The 20,679-nt window shown below is 44.7% G+C and overlaps 1 protein-coding gene across 2 annotated transcripts in view; it reads right to left on the bottom strand.

The window, feature by feature from the left end:
- Positions 1–2,292: 2,292 nt before the first annotated feature.
- The window catches only part of FBH1 (F-box DNA helicase 1), a 45,917-nt gene continuing 27,530 nt past the window's right edge, over positions 2,293–20,679 (bottom strand). For both annotated transcript variants that reach the window (XM_014845134.3, XM_014845135.3), the window contains 8 exons: positions 18,506–18,605; positions 18,295–18,416; positions 16,397–16,472; positions 15,584–15,781; positions 14,906–15,031; positions 13,267–13,373; positions 5,383–5,514; positions 2,293–4,875 (listed from right to left, as the gene is read on the bottom strand). In XM_014845134.3, the coding sequence (XP_014700620.1) occupies positions 4,705–4,875; positions 5,383–5,514; positions 13,267–13,373; positions 14,906–15,031; positions 15,584–15,781; positions 16,397–16,472; positions 18,295–18,416; positions 18,506–18,605 (1,032 nt within the window). In that variant the 3' untranslated portion in view covers positions 2,293–4,704. The remainder of the gene's footprint in view (positions 4,876–5,382; positions 5,515–13,266; positions 13,374–14,905; positions 15,032–15,583; positions 15,782–16,396; positions 16,473–18,294; positions 18,417–18,505; positions 18,606–20,679) is intronic.

The following is a 20,679-nucleotide window of genomic DNA, read 5'->3' on the forward strand; positions in this document are numbered from 1 at the left end:
GTTATATTTCCCAGAGAAGGAACTGTCACTTTCCCACCTACAGCAGGTGTACGTGTGTGCATGTATGTATGTGCGTGTTTTTATGTGCGTATAAAACTTGTATGCTGAAATCCTAAGCCCTAATGTGATGGTGTTTGGAGGTGGGGCCTTTGGGGAGGTAAGGAGGTCATGAGGGTGGAGCCCCCATGAATGGGATTAATGCCCAAATTAAAGAGATCCCAGAGAGCTCCCTTGCCCCTTTCATCATATGAGGACACAGAAAGAAGACATCGTCTGTGAACTACTAAGTGGGTCCTCACCAGACGCCGAATCTGCCTGAGCCTTCATCTTGAACTTCCAGCCTCCAGAACTGTAAGCAATACATGTCCGTGGTTTGTAAACTGCCTAGTCTGTGGTGTTCCGTTACAGCAGCCCGAGGGACCTAGACCGTTGCCCTGTTTTCAGTATGGCCTTTAGTGAGCTACGCCTAGTCTCTCACATGAGATGTTCCTCTATTCTGTCCTCTCCAGAGAGTAAACCTCCAGTCTTATGCTAGGTTGAAGATGAGAAGTCACCCAGTTACACAGAATAGGAAAGGATATCTCAGGATTTAACTGGCTTTTAAACAAAATCTCTACCAATCCTCCAGTTTCTTGCTCCACCTTTACCCTCTACTTGTAGTACCCAGTGCCATCAATCCTCACATCTTTTGAGAATTCTAGAGCTTCGGATTCAGTTTTCTCAGGTGAGCTGAGTCAGTTATCAATCATTTATCTGCTTCCCAACTTCCAAAACTTTGTGACTGTCATCTCTTTTCTATTTTTTTTTTCCCCTTAAGGGTTTATGCCTTAAAAACAAATCCTTTTATTGTCATTTTAGTATGGTTTCAGGAAGCAACCAAAGTAAATACATATGTTTAGTCCATCAAATTGCCTGAAGCCCCCCACTCACAGCTGAGCCCAGTGCGGCCTGGCTTCCGGCCTCACTGAAGTTGCCCGTGCTAGGGGGCCCCTGACTTTCAGAGAGTCAGGGGGACGCCTCTCCACCTGTATTTTACGTGGTCTCTCTACAGCACGGCATGCTGAAGACCACCTTCCTTTCTTAATTCAGTAGCAACTCTATCTTTTGGAATCAGTTGTCACTTTCTTCACAAAATCCTCTTCCTATTTATCCCCAGCTGGTGTTCCTCAGGTATGCTTCTCAGACCTCGGCTCTTTCCGTTCTTGATGCTATGCTGGAATAAGCCCATCAACCGGACTATCTTAACTACCTCTTACTAACCAACGACTCTAAATCCTCTATTTCCAGCCCAAAGCAATCTGCTGAAGTATAGATCTGTTTCCCCAGTAGCCTCCTGGACAATTCTACTTGGATTTCTCATAAGCACCCCAAATTCAACATGTTGAAAACCAAATTCATCACTGTTGTTACAGGAACCTACTCCATCTCCCGTTTTGTCTCAATGAAGGGTACCCTCATTCACTCTGCAGAAGAAGCCAGAAAACCAGAGGTCCTACTGGGATTCCTAGACTGACTCATCATCCCCGTCTAACGTTCTCTAAGTCCTTTTGATTCTACCTCTTAATCTCAAGAGCAGAAGTTCTCAGAATTTAGTGTGCATTGGAATCACTTGTAGGGCTTGTGAAATACCAACTGCTGAGCCTTGATCTCACAGTTTCTGATCCCGTAGATCTGGGATGAGGACCAAGACTCTACATTTCTATCAAGTTCCCAGGTGATGTGGATGCTGCTCGTCTGGGGACCACACTTTCAGAAACACTAATCGATGTATCCATCGCCTCCTCATCAGTCCCACTCCACCTGCCTTGGTCCAGCCCCTCAGTTGTCATTTCTTGCAGAGATTATAAGTCTTAGCCTCTTAACTTATCTGTCTTCTTAAAACATCCTCCAGTCTACAACTGAAATGTTCCTGCTAAAGAGAAAATCTGATGTCTTAAAATTTTTCAATGATTCCTCCTCATTTTTCAGAATACCACCCAACTCCTTGGCCTAGTGTTTAAGGCCGTTTATTACCTGGCTCCTCACTGGCTGCTCCTACTGTGCACACACTCTAGCCACGTACACATCTTCTGTGCCCAAGCATTTCTACAGTTTCATACCTTAATGATCGCAACTTCAATTGCTGGTATTCTGTGATATTTTAAAATGTCTATATACCAATATTTTAGGTTGGTCTAATACCAGCAGCTCATTATTTTAAAAAGAAATCTAAAATCTGAAATATGTCTTGAGAATAATTATGTGAAAGGACAAACTAAGGCATAGTCTACAATACACTATGGCATTTTAACATTTCTATTGCAAGAATAATTTTTATTTCAATACTTTCTAAACAAGTGGAATATGACATAACAGCATTTATTTTTATGTGGGTAACTCTGAGTCAGAATCTTTATATACATGATAAAATCAAAGAAGACAGAGACAAATCAGAAATGCTTTCTTTGAAACAAAAAACTAGAACTTGCTATCAATAGATTGCAGATTCTTAAACGAATTTAAAAAGATCTCCTCTAAGCTATCAAATAAGAGGGATTATTCAAAAATTATTGAACCAGAGAAAAATATTTGGAACTAGCTTATATTTTCCTTATTTTTCTCCCAATTTATGTGGTTAAAAAAACTTCTACAGAAAATCTTGCACAAAAATAGCTTCACAGCTAAATGAAATCATGGGAGCCTCTTATTTTAAAGAATATACTTTCAAAAAGATCTAATAGATTTTCATTTTCACGCAGTGGTTAGTTTATATTTTTGAGTAATGCTTTTATTCTTCTCATCTAATCAGTTACATTAAAATGATAATGGATATTAACACTCATTTTTAAAATCTATATTTTTACTGGGTATTTAAATTGTGTTTCTATTTGAAACACACCAATATTTAGTCATAATGATTTTTTTTAAATTAATACTTAAAAAAATGAAATACCAGTTTTAATTCCTAGATTCTGTTATTTTTCAAAATAAGTACCCAAACACTAGTACTGACATTTTGCTCTGGTAGTGCTGTTTCCACACACGCACTTTTTGTCCTTCATGTTCCTTCTTCGTGGAATGTTCTCTCATTCTTTAACAGCTAGCTAACTGCTCGTCCTGTTATTAGACACAGCTCCAGCACCACCCCCTCTGGGCAGCCCTCCGAGCTCTACTCTGATAAAGACGGCCCTCCGGCCCCAGCGCACTCGTGCAGCCCTCTCTCCAGACACTCCTCACCCTGAACTACAGCAGGCTTCGTCCTGCGCTCTCCGGGAGTCAGGGACCATGTGTGGGTTCCACAGACCCACCAGCACGGCACCTGCCACGCAACAGCTGCTCATGAAGGCTCAGTCAGTTCATGAGTTCTCCAGTCAGTCAGTCGCCTCCTCTCGGGCTGGCAAAACTCGATTTCCAGAAAGCGTGTTAACGAGCTCTCTCCTGCCACCCCTCTCCCAATTCCTCTTTGGAAGGACACTGAGTACTGTGGCCAATCCAAATTCAAGTAATTTCCTTTCACTTGCTCTTTTATTCCGAGTTATCCACGAGCGCAAAATGAGGGGAGGCAGGGACACCAGTGGGATGGAGGAAGCGGCCTCGTCCCTTTTTCATTCAAGTGCCCCCCCCCCCCCATTTTAGGTCCACGTCTGTGAATCTTCCTCGATGTGGGGACATTACCCTGGCGTTCGCCCTTCCGAGCACCCTGGCCCGATCCAACAGCACCCTTGTTTCCTCAGCAGCCTGCACTAGAGGCCTGATGCGGAGAGGTCAGGGCAGTGCCACCTCTGAGGCTGAGGTCTGCTCTCGGACTCTGCGGGGTGGGCTCAGAGACTAGATGTGGTGAGCTCTCCGGGCCATGCCGTGCCAGCTCCCCCACCTGCCATCTGGGTCCCTGAAGTGCTGCATGGCAAGAATGTGAAAACACGAGATCCGTGAACATCTAAGACGTGTGAGTTTTTTCACTGGTTTCTATAAAAATAGCTTTATCACAACATCCAGCCAGCATCCCCAGGCAGTGAACCAGGTACCAACTTTCCATCTCTACCCACTCCCGTCTCCCCCCGTGGCGGCTGGCCAGCTCCACTTCCCTCGATCTCCAGTTCTACCTGTGGGAAGCACAGGAAGTCTAGCGACTGTCACTTTGTGCTTGTCTTTTTAGGTATTACGTTGCCTCCCTGTTTAAACTGTGAGCTCCATAACGACAAAGGTACACACTACATCTTATACATGTGCGAGTCCCCACACAGGAAAATCTCATTTTTGATGCGTCAGTTTTCACCCTGGACATTAGGTCTCATACTCTGCTTCGTGTAGCACGTGAACAGTGACAGGGCTGTTGAAAAGAGTGAGCAGAGAGAGAGAGTTGGAGAAAGCTGGAAACAGCGGGGCTGAAGGCAGGTGTCACACACTGGTATGCCAGTGCTACAATGCCTGTTTAATTGAAACCTTGTAATAAAAGTTTAAATACATAAAATGTTTCTTTTTATCAAAAGAACATCCCCATGTCCCCAGCCGGATGCGCACGGAGGAGGGGCGGTGGAAACTGGCTACCTAGAGGGGATGGAGACACGGGCAGGTCCAGCTCCGGTTGGCTTCGTCTTCCTCAAAAACGCTCTGAGAGTGAATTCAGAGTCTCAGGTCAGTGAGAACCCCACCCGACACTGGCTTTCTTCAAGTAACTGGTCCACACAAGGCATTCTGTACCGTGGAGGATGTGCCTCTCGGCTCTCAGAAGACAAGGAAAAGCAGGGCTTCGTGTCTGGGCAGCACGAGGTCCTCGACGGTGCGTTCCATCGAGCGCACCTGCTCCGGGGAGGCGGTCAAGAAGGCCAGGGGCCCGATGCGCTGCTCCACACAGGAGTGGCAGAGGTACCCACCCTTGTTTTCCTTCCTGTTGCTCTGCATTGAGGGGTAAGAAAAAGAGGGAAGGGGAAAGGTCAAAGAACAGGGATTTCCCACCCACAAGTGCTGAACTGCTGTCAGCGCTGCCAGGGGACTCTGCATCATCATTCTGATGGGTTCAGACTGCGCGAACCTCGGAAGGAATAGCTCCCACAGCACAATCATCTAAGATAGACTCAACTCTATCAAATTCCCCTGGAGCAGAAACCAGAATTTACCAAGGCAGGAATGAAGGCCAAGAAACACTTAACCAAGCCCTCCAGGCAAACACTTCTCTGAGTGTCGATCATAACCAAATCTCCCAAACTAGGCTACACCCTCTGACTCCAATTATATCATCTTTGACACATGGCTTGTGCCTTATGAAAAGCCCCTGGTAAGGATTATACACATTTCTCTGTCATCTCCCTCACCCACAGACAAGCACGTAGCTCACATGCAATACAACACAGATGACTGCATTAAATTCTACAGAAAGCCAAAGCTGCCGCCCAGACCACGTACATAAGTGATGGGGAGCTTCCTCATGGTGAGCACGGTGTCCACGGGGATGGCATTGTTGCACTGCCCCACACAGCAGCGAACCACTCCTGTTTTCAGAACGTTACTTGTCAGTTCTGCTTGCAGGAAGTACTCCTGAGAAGGGAAGGGTGAGAAAGAGAATAACAGCAACACCGCTGCCACATGCTTCTTGGAAACTCCCGTAGCTAAGGAGCTGGAAACACTCTTTAGATGTATATAAGTCCTAGAGAGAGAAAAGCACTGACTGCCCGGTTTTCCCCACGTTTCTCTACCTTTTCTCCCTGTCAGGCTGCATCCCAGAGAGAACCCGTGAGGTTATCTGTTCCTTAGGAATTTGTGGTTCTTTATGACCACTGCCAGTCCTGTTTTCTGCAGTTATATAAGCTCCGGGAGAGCAGAGATTTGTCTTGCTCACTGCCATGGCCTTAGAACAGTGCCTAGCACATAGCTGGCGCTCAGTAAGCATCTGCTGAATGGATGAAAAAAGCAACTCCTTCCACTCTATGGTGGGTCTTTTAACTTTATGCAAAGCAGCACAGGCCCAGGATCAGAGTGCCTAGGTTCACAGCCCCATCCATCCACTCACTACCTGTGCGACTCTGGGCAAGTCACTGAACTACTCTGTGCCTCAGTTTCCTTATCTGTAAAACTTACAAAATAATAGTAACTGCATCTCAAAGGATGTTGTTGAAGGGTTAACTAAATGTTAGCTATCATTTTATCACACTGAAGTTGCACGTTTTGGTGCAATCAGATTGACCTGTTTTATAATTTCCTATTTTTATGTCATGCTTATTAATTCCTTATCCTAAGGTGGTATTCTAACAGTTATAAATTTTTTTCTCACATTGAGGTCTTTAATCCAGTTGGAATTTATTATGAGGATATGAGGTTAAGAACTGAACTTTACCCCAACGCTACAGACTGACAATGCTAATTTTCCTCTCGGTCTGTAATACCGCCCTATTACATACAAGGCTCCCACTACCCATGTGACCTTCCGGGGACTCTAATCTGTTCCATTGAGCTCCATCTCTTCCTGCACCAAATCCAGATGGCTTTAATTACATCTCTTCAAACTCAGTCCAAATATCCATCCAAAATTCTCCATCCTCGTCCTTCCCTAACTTGACTATTATTCTGCCATAGGAATTTCAGAGTTAGTTTATCAAATTCCACACAGTAAAGATCCTGGTGGCTACTGAACATCCTCTTCGGGGAGAACTTCCATTTCCCGTTCATTAATAGGATCTTTAAGATGAGAAGGGATCCCATTTGGGCAAATGAGAGTCATTTCACAGCCTAACAATTTCTAAAAGCTAAAGAAAAAAACCCCAAAACTTTAAAATCTCAAACATAAGGGGAAGAAAATAAATCTTCTTATATAGACAGTTAGTTTGAAAACACAATCAATCATTGGTGCCCTTAGAGACACAATGCTGTGGAGAAGACACAAGGTCCATCTGTCCCAAGGTGTGATTACATGACACGTAGCGTGGCACCCTCTCCGACTCCCCAGATCTTGCCGGTGGATCTAAAGCCGCCTAACGGCTTTCTCCTAGACTAAATTCCCTGAGATCACAGACCACGTTACTGGTTTCGTTACCTATACCTCCAGCACTAACTATAGTGCTTGGCATCTAACAGGGGCTCCAGACATCTAATATTTGTCACTGAATGAACACGTGCATCAAGTAGTTTAGCCCCCCTTTTAGTGATGTCTTAGGTGTCCAATACTTTCACAGGAGTGAAGACCAGTAACTGTAAGGAAACAACATCACCCAAGGGACTGCGAAGGGGCTTGCATCAAACTGCGTCAGGTGCTGGCAGAGGGCCACTACCAGCTGTCGCAAACACCATCACAAGGGGGAAAAGCACAGTGAACCCAAAGCTTCGGTGGAAGCCCTGGCCTTCAGGAATTCAAAGGCATGGGATGCCAGGCTGTTTCATTTCTAAACGCACTGGTTCCTTTGCTAATACAGCACTGTGCACGGAAGTCTCGCCGACAACTTCCCGAGGGCGACACTGTCCTCGTCTCTACTGCATGGATGAGAGAGCAAGACCTGAGAAGCGAGGTCACTTACATATAAGATCGCAGAGCTGGACTGCAGCAGACACGGGGCTCAAACCCGGCCTGCCTAAGTCCAGGGCGTGTGCTCGCAATCGCCAGGCAACAGTGAGTCTCCCTCCTCCTCCATAACCTCCACATACAGAGCTAAGAGGCGAGGAAGCACAGGACTCAAGAGCACTTCTGCCAGGTGCAGTGCTGCACAAGGACTGCTGAATGCGTGAGTGCACGCATGCCGTGACCACACAGCCCTCCTCAGATGCCAGTTCTCCCCTTGACACCCCTTCTGGAGTTAAAGGTCTCAAAGAAAGGTGACTGCCTTTGAGAATCCCCTATGTTTCCCCCGGTGGACCGTAACGCCGTCATTGCGTCAGCGCATCACCACCTTCTCCAACCACCTCCTCCGAGGTGCAGTCATGGCCGTGATGCCAGCTTTACAGATCAGGAGACAGGAGTGCAGAGTGAGAGGTAACTTGCCCAATGTCACAAAGTGCCCCAGCGGAAGAATTGGAATGTGAACCGAGGCAGTGTGATCTGGAGTCTTTGCAATCGGGCCGTGTCTGGCCTCAGACGGGACGGGGTGTTCCTTTCATCCACTCGATAAACACTCACGGAGCGCCAACCACCTGCCAGGCCCCGTTCCAAGGATGCGCCTGTGAGATCCGGATTACGAATCTAAGCTTCTGGGAGACTGAGAAGCTATCTGTGAGCAGCTAGCATAACTTTATGTCACTTAATAATTCAATAATGTAATGATCCCCTTCACTTCCTCAAAACTTAAAGAAAGAAAGGAACAAAAAGGCTTCTGGTGATTAGCTGGAGTTTCTAAGGGGGCTGCCCGCCCTGCTCTTGGTTCCAGGGGAGACCAAATGCTCAGAGTAAACAGTGGCTCGCTTTGCTCTCAGAGTCTCCCGTCCATAACCTACTTTTGTACCCCCTAAATTATCACCCCCCCCTCACCCCAGAGCCTTCAAGATCCCCTCTGGCTTCCTCTCTGAGCGGAGGGTGGACTCAGCCACTTCTCAAACAGGATGTCCTCAAACTGATTCGTAAGGTGTGGAGAAGAAAGGAGAAGCACTCCTCCTCATGAAGGACTTCCAGGCTCATAAACATCCGTTCACACAAATGGGCCGTATTTCCGCGGCTTTCTCAGTGAGGCGCAAGTATTTCTCTAGATTCCGTTTTCTTTTCTTTATGGGAAAAACTCAATTTCCCCATAAAATGCATGCAGTCACCAACTGATAAGCTTCCAATTAACTTTCAAAAGTCTATTTGACTCTCATACGTAACTGGTGGGACTCCATACGGTTTACAGTCTCTGTGAAGAGATTTATCCTTTACCCAGAAATTTAGATTCTAGAAATGTATGCCCAACACGCACTGGCCAAAAGCGAAAATGGCTGGGCCCGGCCCCGTGGCTGAGTGGGGAAAAGTTCTACATGCTCCGCTTCGGTGGCCCAGGTTCACAAGTTCGGATCCCAGGCACAGATGTGCTTCACTCACCAACCGCACTGTGAAGGTGTCCCTCGTACAAAAAAATAGAGGAAGACCGGCACAGATGTTACTAAGGCTAATCTTCCTCAAGCAAAAAAAAAAAAAAAGAAAATGACTTGTGCACAAGATTAGGCATTGTAGCATTACTATTAAAAGCAAATGATTGGAGGGGCCGGCCTGGTGGCGCAGCGGTTAAGTGCGCATGTTCCACTTCGGCGGCCCGGGGTTCACTGGTTCAGATCCCGGGTGTGGACATGGCACTGCTTGGCAAGCCATGCTGTGGCAGGCGTCCCACATATAAAGTAGAGGAAGATGGGCATGGATGTTAGCTCAGGGCCAGTCTTCCTCAGCGGAAAGAGGAGGATTGGCAGCAGATGTTAGCTCAGGGCTAATCTTCCTCAAAAAAAAAGCAAATGATTGGAAAGAACCCAATATCCATCAGTGAGGGACTGCATAAATCATGATACGGTGACACAGTGAATACTATCAGCTGTATAAAGGAATGAGAAAGAGCTTTATCAACTGATAAAGAATGCTGTCCATGCATATTTCTCAGTGACAAAGTGAGGTACAGAACATTATATATAGAATGTTACCTTTTGTGAAAAAGGAGAATAGAAAAATACATACATATTTGCTGATATTTGCAAAAAGAAATACTGAAGGATAAATCAAAAACTAATTTTAAAAAAAAGCTATCAATGATGGAGGCAGAGAAAGTCTGAAGGGGACAGGGAAAGAATGAGACTTCTCTGAATACACTAGTTACAAAGTTTTGACTTTGAAAACAAATGTTTTATAATTCAAAACAGACGATCAAAAAGAAGCAATGCAATCCTTGTAAGGACTGTGAACAAACAAATATATCTGACTGTAATTAAATTGGTGATCAAAAGGACTTATTTCAAGTGCCATCAGAACATGATACTCTAACTACGTATTCTCACTGGAATGTGGCGAATGGAGCTGTTAGGAAATCTTAAATTCCATTCAGTCTTCTGTTAACACTAATATTGGTATTATTTTAAAACTTTTATATACAGTAGACTCTTGTAAATAAGTAATTAATAAATACTGTTAGGAATCAAGATTTTCAGTGTTTGAGAGAAAAGATTCAAGTGTAAAAGAAGTAAAAATCCTTTGATGTTAAATCTTAATTCGACTGTAGAACTACGACTGACGAGTTACAAACGTAAATGGCTACAAGCCCTGACAATGCAGACGCAGCGCGGCCTCACAAAACCGGGAGAATGGGGACAGCGTGTGCAAAAAATGTCTTGTTTTCAGTGACAATGTTTGTGTCAATGAGAATGTTTTGTTTTCTATGAGAAAACCATACTACAGGTTTCAAAAAAAAACTTATGATCCTATTGTTGGTGGTAAAAAACGATGAAGAACAGTAAGCAAGTGCTCGTGGTAAAAGCTGGGAGGGCAGTTGCTCCCGGGAGGGAGGGGTGCTGACTGTGAGGGGCCGCCTGGAAGGTGTCTGGGAAGGCTGGCATAGCCAGTCTCCTGGCCTGGGTGAGGCTCACCTCATCCTAATTGCAAACGGTACATCTGTTTGATATACTTGTGTTCTGTTGAACAACAGAAAGTTTAAATAAAAAATTGGGATTGGAATTATCAGTATGAACTCTTGACTTTGTCTTTATTTTCAAAAATACAGATTTCACAGCTCTGTCTACTAAAAAGGTGAACAATCTTAGCATCACTAAGAGGGAGATAAGTTGCTATCTCTCGTTGCCTCCCGATAGGATGCAACACAAAGCAAAGCCCCCTCCCACCCCCAGATGGAGGATTCCTGCAGAGCAGTTAGGCCTGAATCTAAGCAAGCCTCTGTGGCTGACTTCCAGGGACTGGAAACCCAGGGCAGGCGGCAGAACAAGTTACACAACCACACAAGGAAGCAAATCCAGAACGTGGATCGTTCTGTGGGACAACTGACTGAGAGTCTGCAAGAAGACAGGAGCATTAAAAGGACGGAGGGGGTCTTGGATTGCTATAAATTAAGAAACTTGAGAGACCGAACAACCCAATGTTTGTTTGGATCCTGATTTGAACAAACCAACTATAAAAAGGCATTTTTGAGACAAGTGTAAAAGTATGATTATGGATTGGGTAGTAGAGGCCACATGGAATTTTTATAAATCTTCTAAGATATGATAATGGCACTGTGGTTATGGAAAAAAGGGCCATATTTTTTAGAGATGTGTACTCCAAATATATATAGGGGTGATTTGTATATGGTAATTCAATATATTATTTTCTCAACTTTTAAATGTCTCAAAATTTCCCTAAATTAAAAAAAATATCCTATTTGACCCATGTTGAGAAATGGTATTACTGCTCTACAATACCTCCACTAAAAGTTACCAGCATGACAATGTGGTTTTGTTATAGATCTAACCGCTGGCCTAACACTATTTCTATGAGAAAACCATATTACAGGCTAAAAAAATATTTATGATCAAAGTTTACACAAAACTCATGTAAAAGGTAGAGATTATTTGTACACAAAAATTATTACTCTGCTTGACTCCCTGGGGTACTGGTTTAGAGATTAAGAAAAGCCACACTTATCTGTAAACAGAGGTCCGCAAACTATAACCTGGGGCCAAATCCAGACCCAGCACCTGCTGCAAATAAAGTTTATCGGGACACAGCCGACCTCACTCGTTAACGAGCTGCCTGTGGCTGCTCTCGTGCTCCAACGGCAGAGCTGAGTAGATGTGACAGAGATCATATGGCCTGCAAAGCGTAAAGTATTCACCGCCTGGCCTGCACAGAAACGGTGTACACAGCTCTGCTCTAAGTCATCTCTGGAACCTCCAATGGGTGACCCGGGTACCACTAAGGATGCAATCAAAGAAAGGGTTTCTGTTCCGAGTTCTGACCCATAAGCTGTCACACTAGGCGAGGTGTCACTCGTGGGGAGGACCAGGCGAAACAAAGCTGCTTGGGGAACATGCAGTGGATTTCAAGTTCCAGAAACTTTCTTATAGCCAAATAGGCCTGTCTCAGAAAGGTGTGGAAGAAAAATGCCAAGGAGGCTCAAAAGAGAAAAGTGTGATAAAAACGCAAGGCAATCGGTCTTATGCAAGAAGCTTTTGCTGTTGTGATGGGTCAGACAGTATTTATCTGCAAAGTTTCTCTGTTTGAAACTCTATTATCTTCCTCAAAAATGTGAAGAGAGGGGCCACTGGGTGGCATAGTGGTTAAGTTCACATACTCCGCTTCCCTGGCCAGGGGTTTACTGGTTCAAATCCTGGGCACGGACCTATATACGGCTCATCAAGGCATGCTGTGGCAGTGTCCCACACACAAAATAGAGGAAGACTGGCACAGATGTTAGCTCAGGGTCAATCTTCCTCACCAAAAAAAGAGAAAAAAAATGTCAAAAGAAATCCTATTTGTCTACTCGTTTATTGTCTACCTCTCCACCTACAGTGCACACTCTCTGAGGGCAGGAATTTCTCTTGCCCACTATTATACCTCTAGTGCTAGAAGCGAGTCTGGTACATGTTAGGCGCGCAATGTTCACTTATGAGAATCAGGGCTCTGTTTTACCACCACTAACACCTCTGAGCCTGAACACCATTTACTAAAGAACAGTTACTGCCCCACACCTCCAGCCACCCTGAGGTTCAAAGCCCCGGGCAGTAATGCTGAGGTTCCACCGCTGCGAACAGTCTCACTTCCTCGGGAGAACACGCAATATGGCACTTCCACTCATCCATCCTGCTATATAAAATCTGACACGTTTTGGAGTTAGCTAAGAAGAAAGTGTATTTATAATAACTGTTAATAAGTTCTAGGTTCCAAGTTCAGGGAAAGATGAACTGGGTAGTAACTTTTAGTTACAGAGGCACTCGGCCTCGATATTCGTGCTCCCCGGCAAGGACGAGCATTCTCGGAGAAGCCCACTGGTGGCAGCTGCAGACCCAGTTCAAAGGGACTAGGGAGGGGGAGGCAGGAGGTGCAGATGCAGAAAACATTCTCGTTATTTGTTCCCTAAGAGTGTCAATCACTAACTGAGCAAGGGAGAAATTAAGAAATACATAAGCATAGTTGATATTTTAAAAAGAACTTTCAAAATTGAATTAGGAAAGAATTTACCATGGTTTTGGTTCTTTGATTAGAACGCTTCCTGAACTAGCAATGGGCCTCTGTGCTCTCACGAAAGAAGTCCTTCTCTTCCAACCCAGGATCCTGAACCAAAGGCGCTCGAAGGCCATGGGTTGATCCCTTATTCAAAGCCAATAAAACCCAAACGTTAAGTTAACTGGGCTACGGGCTCCTCTTACCCCAGCCAAAGTCAAAATGTTCTCCAACGATTTGGTCATGATGAGACGCTTCTTGGCACGAGTTACTGCAACATACAGCAAATTCCACTCATCCTCAGAAAACGACTCTAAACAAAGGGAAAAAAAACAGAGCAACTCAAAGGCCTGCTTGCCAAAATTTATGTTCTCATCTAAATGCTGACTACTTCTCACCCCCCTTCCTTCCCCAAGAAAACCACTCAAGATGTGCTGGCTGTATATTCAAAATTTTCCTACAAACGCCAACTCCAAAATGAACAAAAACCTCACAGACTAGTGGCACAAACACACTGCGCTTCAGTTTGTGCTGCGACTGGTAAATCCTGGGAACCTGTTCACTGGTTATCCCACACCTGTGACGTGCCTGGTGCATATTCCTGTTCATGCTCCCGGTTCTCCTCTCAACAACCCTGTGGGACTGATGGGGAAACTGAGGCTTCCCGAGGTGAAGTCACCTGGACAAATGGGCCACGGCCGGTCAAGAGCGCAGGAGCCAAACCCAAGTGTCCCCATGCCCAAAGCCCACGTCCTCCCCTTTTCCTGACGCTGTCTCTCTCTCGCACTCAGTCCAGTCTGGAAATGTCTTATGTTGTCACAGGACAACCAGAGAAGAAAAACCATCGCAGCCTTTACTGTCTGCTTTACACCTCTCTTCTCTCATTCACGACACCCAGAATGATGTTAAGAACTCGATAAAGAGCCGGCGATGCTGACTATACTAAAAGCCATTAAATTGTTCACTTCAAATGGGGAGACTGGATGGTATGTGAATTCTCTCTCAGTAAAGCTGTTATCCCTCCCCCTAAAATATATATATGGAAACATATAATGACCAGGAGGAAAAAAAGGCAGTAGTATATTAAATAAACTTCTCTTTCCCAGTCTAAAGCAGTGGGTACCTCTCTACGGCCACCTCCTTTCCCCGCTCCACTCCAATTTATGTTCAATCCCGTATCTTTCTCTCATTTTATGAATATATTCATCAGCGATAAGGAATTTTTAGTATTTCTTTTTTGGCCCACCAATGTATGCTATGCCCCAAATTTTGAATCCACGGTTAAGAGAGAGCTTCTGTTTGTTTGTTTGTTTGTGGGAAAACTTCACATGGTTTTATTCTAAGATTTAAAACCAAAACAACAGCACTGATGCTTAGAGTTCAACAACTAGCCTTGAGTATGAATTTATACAAAAGCAGACAAATGATGAAGAGTGCTTGCTATTTCACCTTTTAGGATTTTCTGGCCTCTTTAATAAAAAGAAGAGTTAATTAAAGAAAAGACATCTAGGTGAGCAGGTAAGCTGTACACTTTGAAGCTTTTATGAGGCTGGGGCACCCAACGTCTGAGGGTGAACAACCCAAAGGTGAAGAGCTGACGCAGGTTAAATAGGGCCACGATCACCATAACTGCCCAGGAGGCAGCCCGGAGAGAGGTAGACCCTGAAAGTTCAGTTTTTCTAAAAATAAAGTATAAGAATAAAATATTTAGGACTAGGAGTTTCGGGCTTTTTTCCAGAAGGATCCTTCCAAGAGGCCACACCATCCAACAGAAAGCAGGGCAGTCCAAAGGAAACATCCCAGGCAGCTCTTCGAGAGGCTCCTCGGGGCAAGCAGTCTCCTTACCGACTCTGAAGTGGGGCAGCTGTGCAAGGTTGTGCCTGGCACAAGGCACTTTCACAAAATCATCCAAAACATGCACGGTATCGAACTCCAAGCCTTTGGCTTTGTGCACGGTGCCCAAAATGTACTCTGGAATAAAAACACAGCCTACAGTTAGAGGGGCTCGACAGGCAAGGAAACAAGAGAGGGGGAAAAAGGCTATTCTTCCTAATAGACTCTTGAAACTCAACTATGTGTTCTTGCCTGTGTGCAGCTTTGCAGGGAGAGAGGGAAGGGGGAAACTACAGTCAGAAAGAGAGAGAGAGAGAAATAAAAAGATGACGGGAAAGGAGAAAACTAGTTGCAGGCCAGTTAGTCCACCTGAGCATCACACTGCCAAGCTCAGTGACCCACCCACCTCTGTGTTTTACACTTGAAGGGACAGAGGCCCAGAGGAGGGGTGAGTGGCTCGTCCAAAGCCCCACAGTGGCAGAGCTGGGACTAGAAAGTGTCCCCAGCTTGGAGGTAGACCAGAAATACAGGGCCCCAAAGGAGAGGCAGCTCTGCTCCCCTCTCTTCTCAGCGATGCCAGGAACGCAACAGCGCCGCCCTGGGTCACACATGGTACTCATGCAGGCAGGAAGCACGAGAAGACCCTGTGTCCCTCTGCCTTGGGGCAAGTGAAGGGACAACTCCTCTCACCTGCGAAGTCCCGGTCTTCTATATGGCATTTTTCTATCCTCTCCACCAGTTCTGGAATCCGGATGTTATACTTTTCCACAACTGCAATCTTGGCTTCAAGCTCCTTATCCTCGGCTGCGGTCACATACCTCTTGAAGCCACTAAAGCCTTCCTTGTGCACCCATCTTCTAATAAACTTGTCTTTGATGACGAGGTTTTCTAAGGAGAATAAATATACAGGTTAACATGACACAGGCCACACCGACGTACAGCGGCAGCAGCTCCACGTTCCTAGCCAACGGCACACTCCTAATGAATGGTCCTACAGCTGGGAGATCCGGGTTCTAGTCCCGACTACATCACTAACCTGCTGTGTGTTCCTGGGCAAGTCAGTGAAATGACCTGTGCTTTAGCCTCTCCGTCTCCAAACTGAGGATCAAGAGCCCTACCCTTGAGATCCTTACCTACTTCACAGGGATGTGGAACAGCGCAGTAACGAGAAGAGCGCTATCGAGAGGTTAGAAATGATCATTTGGGGCCCATGGAGAAGTTTCAGCGTGTCAAGGTGCCCAGGCAGACAGAAAGATGGTGAGGGAAGACAGCCTAGGGGACCAACGATAGAAAGAAACTGAGACTCCTGAGAGAAGGACCTGGACAGAGCTATGGGTGCCTCTGAAACAAGAGGCCTCAGGCATCCCACTCTTGGTGGGAAAGAGCAACGCCAGCTCCACCCATCTCCAGGAGGAAAACGAGAACAAGCCCATCCTTCTCCCATCCTTCACCCCCGTGATGGACTGTTTCCGTCCACTGCACTGTGGCCAGGAGGGTACTCACGTTTCCTCCGTTCTTCCTCCGGCTGAAGAAGGATCCAAATATCAATGATTCTGTCCAATCCAAATGATTTAATCCCCTGAAAAAGTTGTTTGGTGGGATTTTTGTTTTTTTGTTGTTTTTTGTTTTGTTCTGTTTTTGCTGTTGTTTTAACAAAACCAAGTAAGGCAAATGTAGAGATGTGATTTTGAAATGAGATGGTTGCTTGGACATGGATCTCAAACTGCACCCATAAAGACAGCAGGCGGGGAAACTTGATCAAGCACAGAGGCACTAGGCTGTAACGCAGCCCGAAAACTCGTGACGATCCAGCACTAAGTTTCGGCTGCTACCTCAAACTCTTCCTGGCTTTAAAAAAAGGCAAGAACTAGCTCCGCATTGCTTTCTTGTCAAAAAAGGGCAATTTAAATCATCTACCTCCAGGAAGATAAAATGGTTGCAATGAAGAACACAATAACACCTGAATATAAAGTGTGGAGTATGAATACTTACCGTCGTTTCTTTTGAGGAAAGAACTAGAGACTGTCTACAGGTCCAGATTAGTGTATGTTTTAAACGCCTAGCTCCCGGAGGAGAGGGCTGACTGTAGCCACGTTCGGCCCAGTTCCACCTAGAAGCATGTGCTGAGCACCGACTGGGGGCCCCGGCCCTCACATGGCGCCCAGCCCCAGGAAGAAGGAACACATAACAAAGACTCCACGCTCCAAGGATTTATCATCATTTTGGGAAGGGACACATAAAACATTAACATAAAACAGAGACCAAAATAAGACAGTATACGTCAAAACTGGAAACCAGATATGATCAAGTGTAACGATGCATGCTACAAGCGATGAGCTGATGTGAGAGGAAATGAGAACAACTTGCTTTATATCGTGCCCAGCATGGATGACACTCCAAAAGTACTATTTACTTACAACAATGAAAATGGCTAAATTATGCTATATCCACTAAACAAAATACTGTCAAGTCATTAAAGCAGCAACATGAAAGAAAATATGGTTGTGTGTTGAGTAAAAAGTAGCATAATTTTTATGTACACTATCATTGCAATTATGTAAAAATATACATCTATAAGGACAACGACATAATTAGCAAAAATGAAAATTATCATATAAAATACTGAGATTAAGGGTGATTTTGTTTTCCTTTTAATTCCCAAAATTTCTGACACTTGTTTATAATCTTTGTAAATAAAAAAGAGAAAAGTCAGAACATCTTTTGATTATGATTCACTGACTCTATTTATTGAGTGTCTCCACATAGTAGGCCCTCAAAAATATTTTTTTCATTAATGAATGAGCAAATGTGTTTTAGTCATATAGCTTTGCTTCGAAGAGTTAAAAATGCCACACACGTGTCACTTAATCCTCCTAACTTCCCCGTGAAACAGGTAAAGGAAAGGCATTATTTTTATCATAGAGATGGAGAGAATGAGGCACACAGAAGTTGTGACTTGCCGCAAGCCACACAAAGTTAGTGACAGAACCAGAGCTAGAACCCAGGTGTTCACACTTTCTACACTGGAGCCCCCGAGCGCTTCCCAGCTGTGTTGTCATGTCACTTGTTCTTACGCTAATGAACAACACACACCAGAACACTCCAGAGAGCCGGCAGCCTCATTGGCATAGTCAAAGGTGAGAAGGGCATTTATTTTTTTTAAATAGTAGGAGAGAAGATCCTCAGTCCTTATTAGGTCTGACTTTATAGGAAAGTTTGGCTAGCCTAACCAGAATGGCCAAGGGTAAAGATTTCCGTCACAGTGCAGATGGAGAAAATAGTCAAAAACCCAAATGCTTGCTTGCATAATAATCCTAATGAAGTTGAACACTTTCATTGGCTACATCTGTCTGCAGCAGATATTTCTGCGCAGGAAGCAGTCAACGGAAATTTACTCTTACCCCAATCAAATGTATCCTCGCGGGTACTTCTCCTTCTGTCACCCGTACGGCCTCATCAAACACGTTGGCATTGGTCCGGGACAACAGGGCTACCTGCCCCTGGACATCACCTCTAATGCCACCTTTTGGGAGAGAGCACAGACTCTATGGCAGATCCAAATAAAGAGGAAAACTCACTTTTGTAACAAATAAGAGTAACTGAAAGCCTTACTCTGGTGGTTTCCTCCAACCAAAGTCTTTTTCCTCACTCTCTTGCAGACATCCAAGATCGTAGCTCCCACATAAGCTATTTCCACACCAAATCTAAAACTCTGTTGGAAAACAACAAAACAAAAGGCGTGAACACCCCTTCCTGGAGTACGTGAACACATTTCACTATTGTCAAGTCCTGGCCTTGCCAAACCCAACTGATCATTCCTGACTCACCCGACCGGGAGAGGAGATTTGGAAATTCCCTACTGTGAACCCACTGATACTGAACGGGAGTGTGACAAGCAAAGAACTACTGACTTTATTTCTAAGTTTTCAGAAGAGCATTTTCTATCTTGAAACCTTAGAGTCACCTATTTTTCTTTACCTCTTGCCCCCAAATCTAAATCTTGACGGTTCTTCTGCCATATTTTCTACACTATTTTTCTTACCACTGCTACCAGCTCAGCTCAGAAACCAAAACCTCATGCCTCGCTTATTTGGTCTCTCCCACTGCCACCCTGTACCTCTGTCAGGTGACTGTTACCCACACTCTTTCATCGAGCCACGCCCTTGCTACAAAAAAGGAGAGCAATACACGATGGAAAGGCGATGCATGCACTTTCAAGATCTCTCACAGCTGGACAGCCTTATCCCCCTTTATCCCCAAGACCAATAGCAAACTTTTCTTTTAAGCAAATCTACCCTTCTTCCCAAATCAAACCTAACGAAGAAGTGTAAAATGTACTTACAAAAGATTAAAAGGGGGGGGTTCTCCCCTTGCCTTTGAGATTCCCTCAAAATTAATTTAAAACCACTGCCTGACATAAGCAGCCTCACGCATCATCGTCATGTCCTGAGGGCTCCGTGCACTCTCCCTGCCTCAGCACACAGCAAAATAATTTCCTGCCCTTCAAAACGCGGCCCAACACCCTACCTCCTTGACCACTGCCATTGGAAAGACACCATTCTTGCCCAAACTCCTGGTATTTATTGCCTTTTTCCATGTATTGATAACTTAAGCTAATAAAGTTATATAACCTTTTGGAGAACATCAATAACTCAGCCTACAGAAAATGAGACTTTCAACAAATAGTACTCCGTTGCAATAGAACCACTGTGAGTGAGCCATAACCCAAATTATAAATAAGTATCCATGAGTCCACACTGACATAAATAAATGAGAGAGAAGACACAAATCTCCTTTGCAGAAGAATTCCAAATAGGCTATGTAGATACTCCAACACTAAACCCGAGTGAGGGCTGAGCACAGGGTCTTCCTTCCAAAGCATACACTACGGAAGGAGGGGGTGCGGGGGAAAAGCAACTCCACAGTGCAGAAACCTGACAAACGCTGCTCCGGCCAGGCAGTCAGGGTCAACATCAACGGTCCCAAATCACGCTGACCGTAGGCGGTCTTGATATCATGTGACGAAAGTGAGCATTTTTCTTCTGAAGCCTTCCTCCCCAAACCCCGTAACATCATGAGAACGAACATCAGACAGACTGCAACACAGGGGCATCCTACAAACACCTGACCCGTACTCTTCCAAACTGTCAAGGTCATCAAAAACAAGGGAAGTCTGAGAAACCATCACAGCCAACAGGAGCCTAAGGAGAAATGACAACTAAATGTAATGGCGTGACCCGAATAAGATCCTGGGACAGAAAAATGACATTAGGTAAAAACTAAGGAAATCTCAATAAACTATGGACTTTAGTTTCTAATAACGTGTCAATACAAGCTCACCAATTATGGCAAACGTACTCCACTAATATAAGATGTTAATAGTGTAAACTGAATGCTGGGTATATATGGGAACTTTCTGTACTATCTTCTCAATTTTTCTGTAAATCTGAAACTAAAAAAGTCTATTAGAAAAAATTACTCTGAGTTGATGCCACTCTAAATGACTGGAGCGTGCAATGACAGGAACTCGAGAGAATAAAGTCACAGAGCAGGCTGCAGGACTTTCTACCACAGAGCAAAACTCAGACAACGCCTGAATAAAAGCCGCCACCTCTCATGTCCTCTAACTAGAGGTGAGTTTCTTAAAACAGTGCTTCTCACACCTCCTGGTCTCAGAACTCTTCACACTTCTAAAAAATTACTAAGGAGCTAAAGGAAATTTTATTTATATCAGTTCTACCTATCGTTATTTACCATATTAGAAATTTAATTCATTTAAAAATAAC

Source organism: Equus asinus, chromosome 29 (assembly GCF_041296235.1).
Source record: "Equus asinus isolate D_3611 breed Donkey chromosome 29, EquAss-T2T_v2, whole genome shotgun sequence".
Taxonomy (NCBI): domain Eukaryota; kingdom Metazoa; phylum Chordata; class Mammalia; order Perissodactyla; family Equidae; genus Equus; species Equus asinus.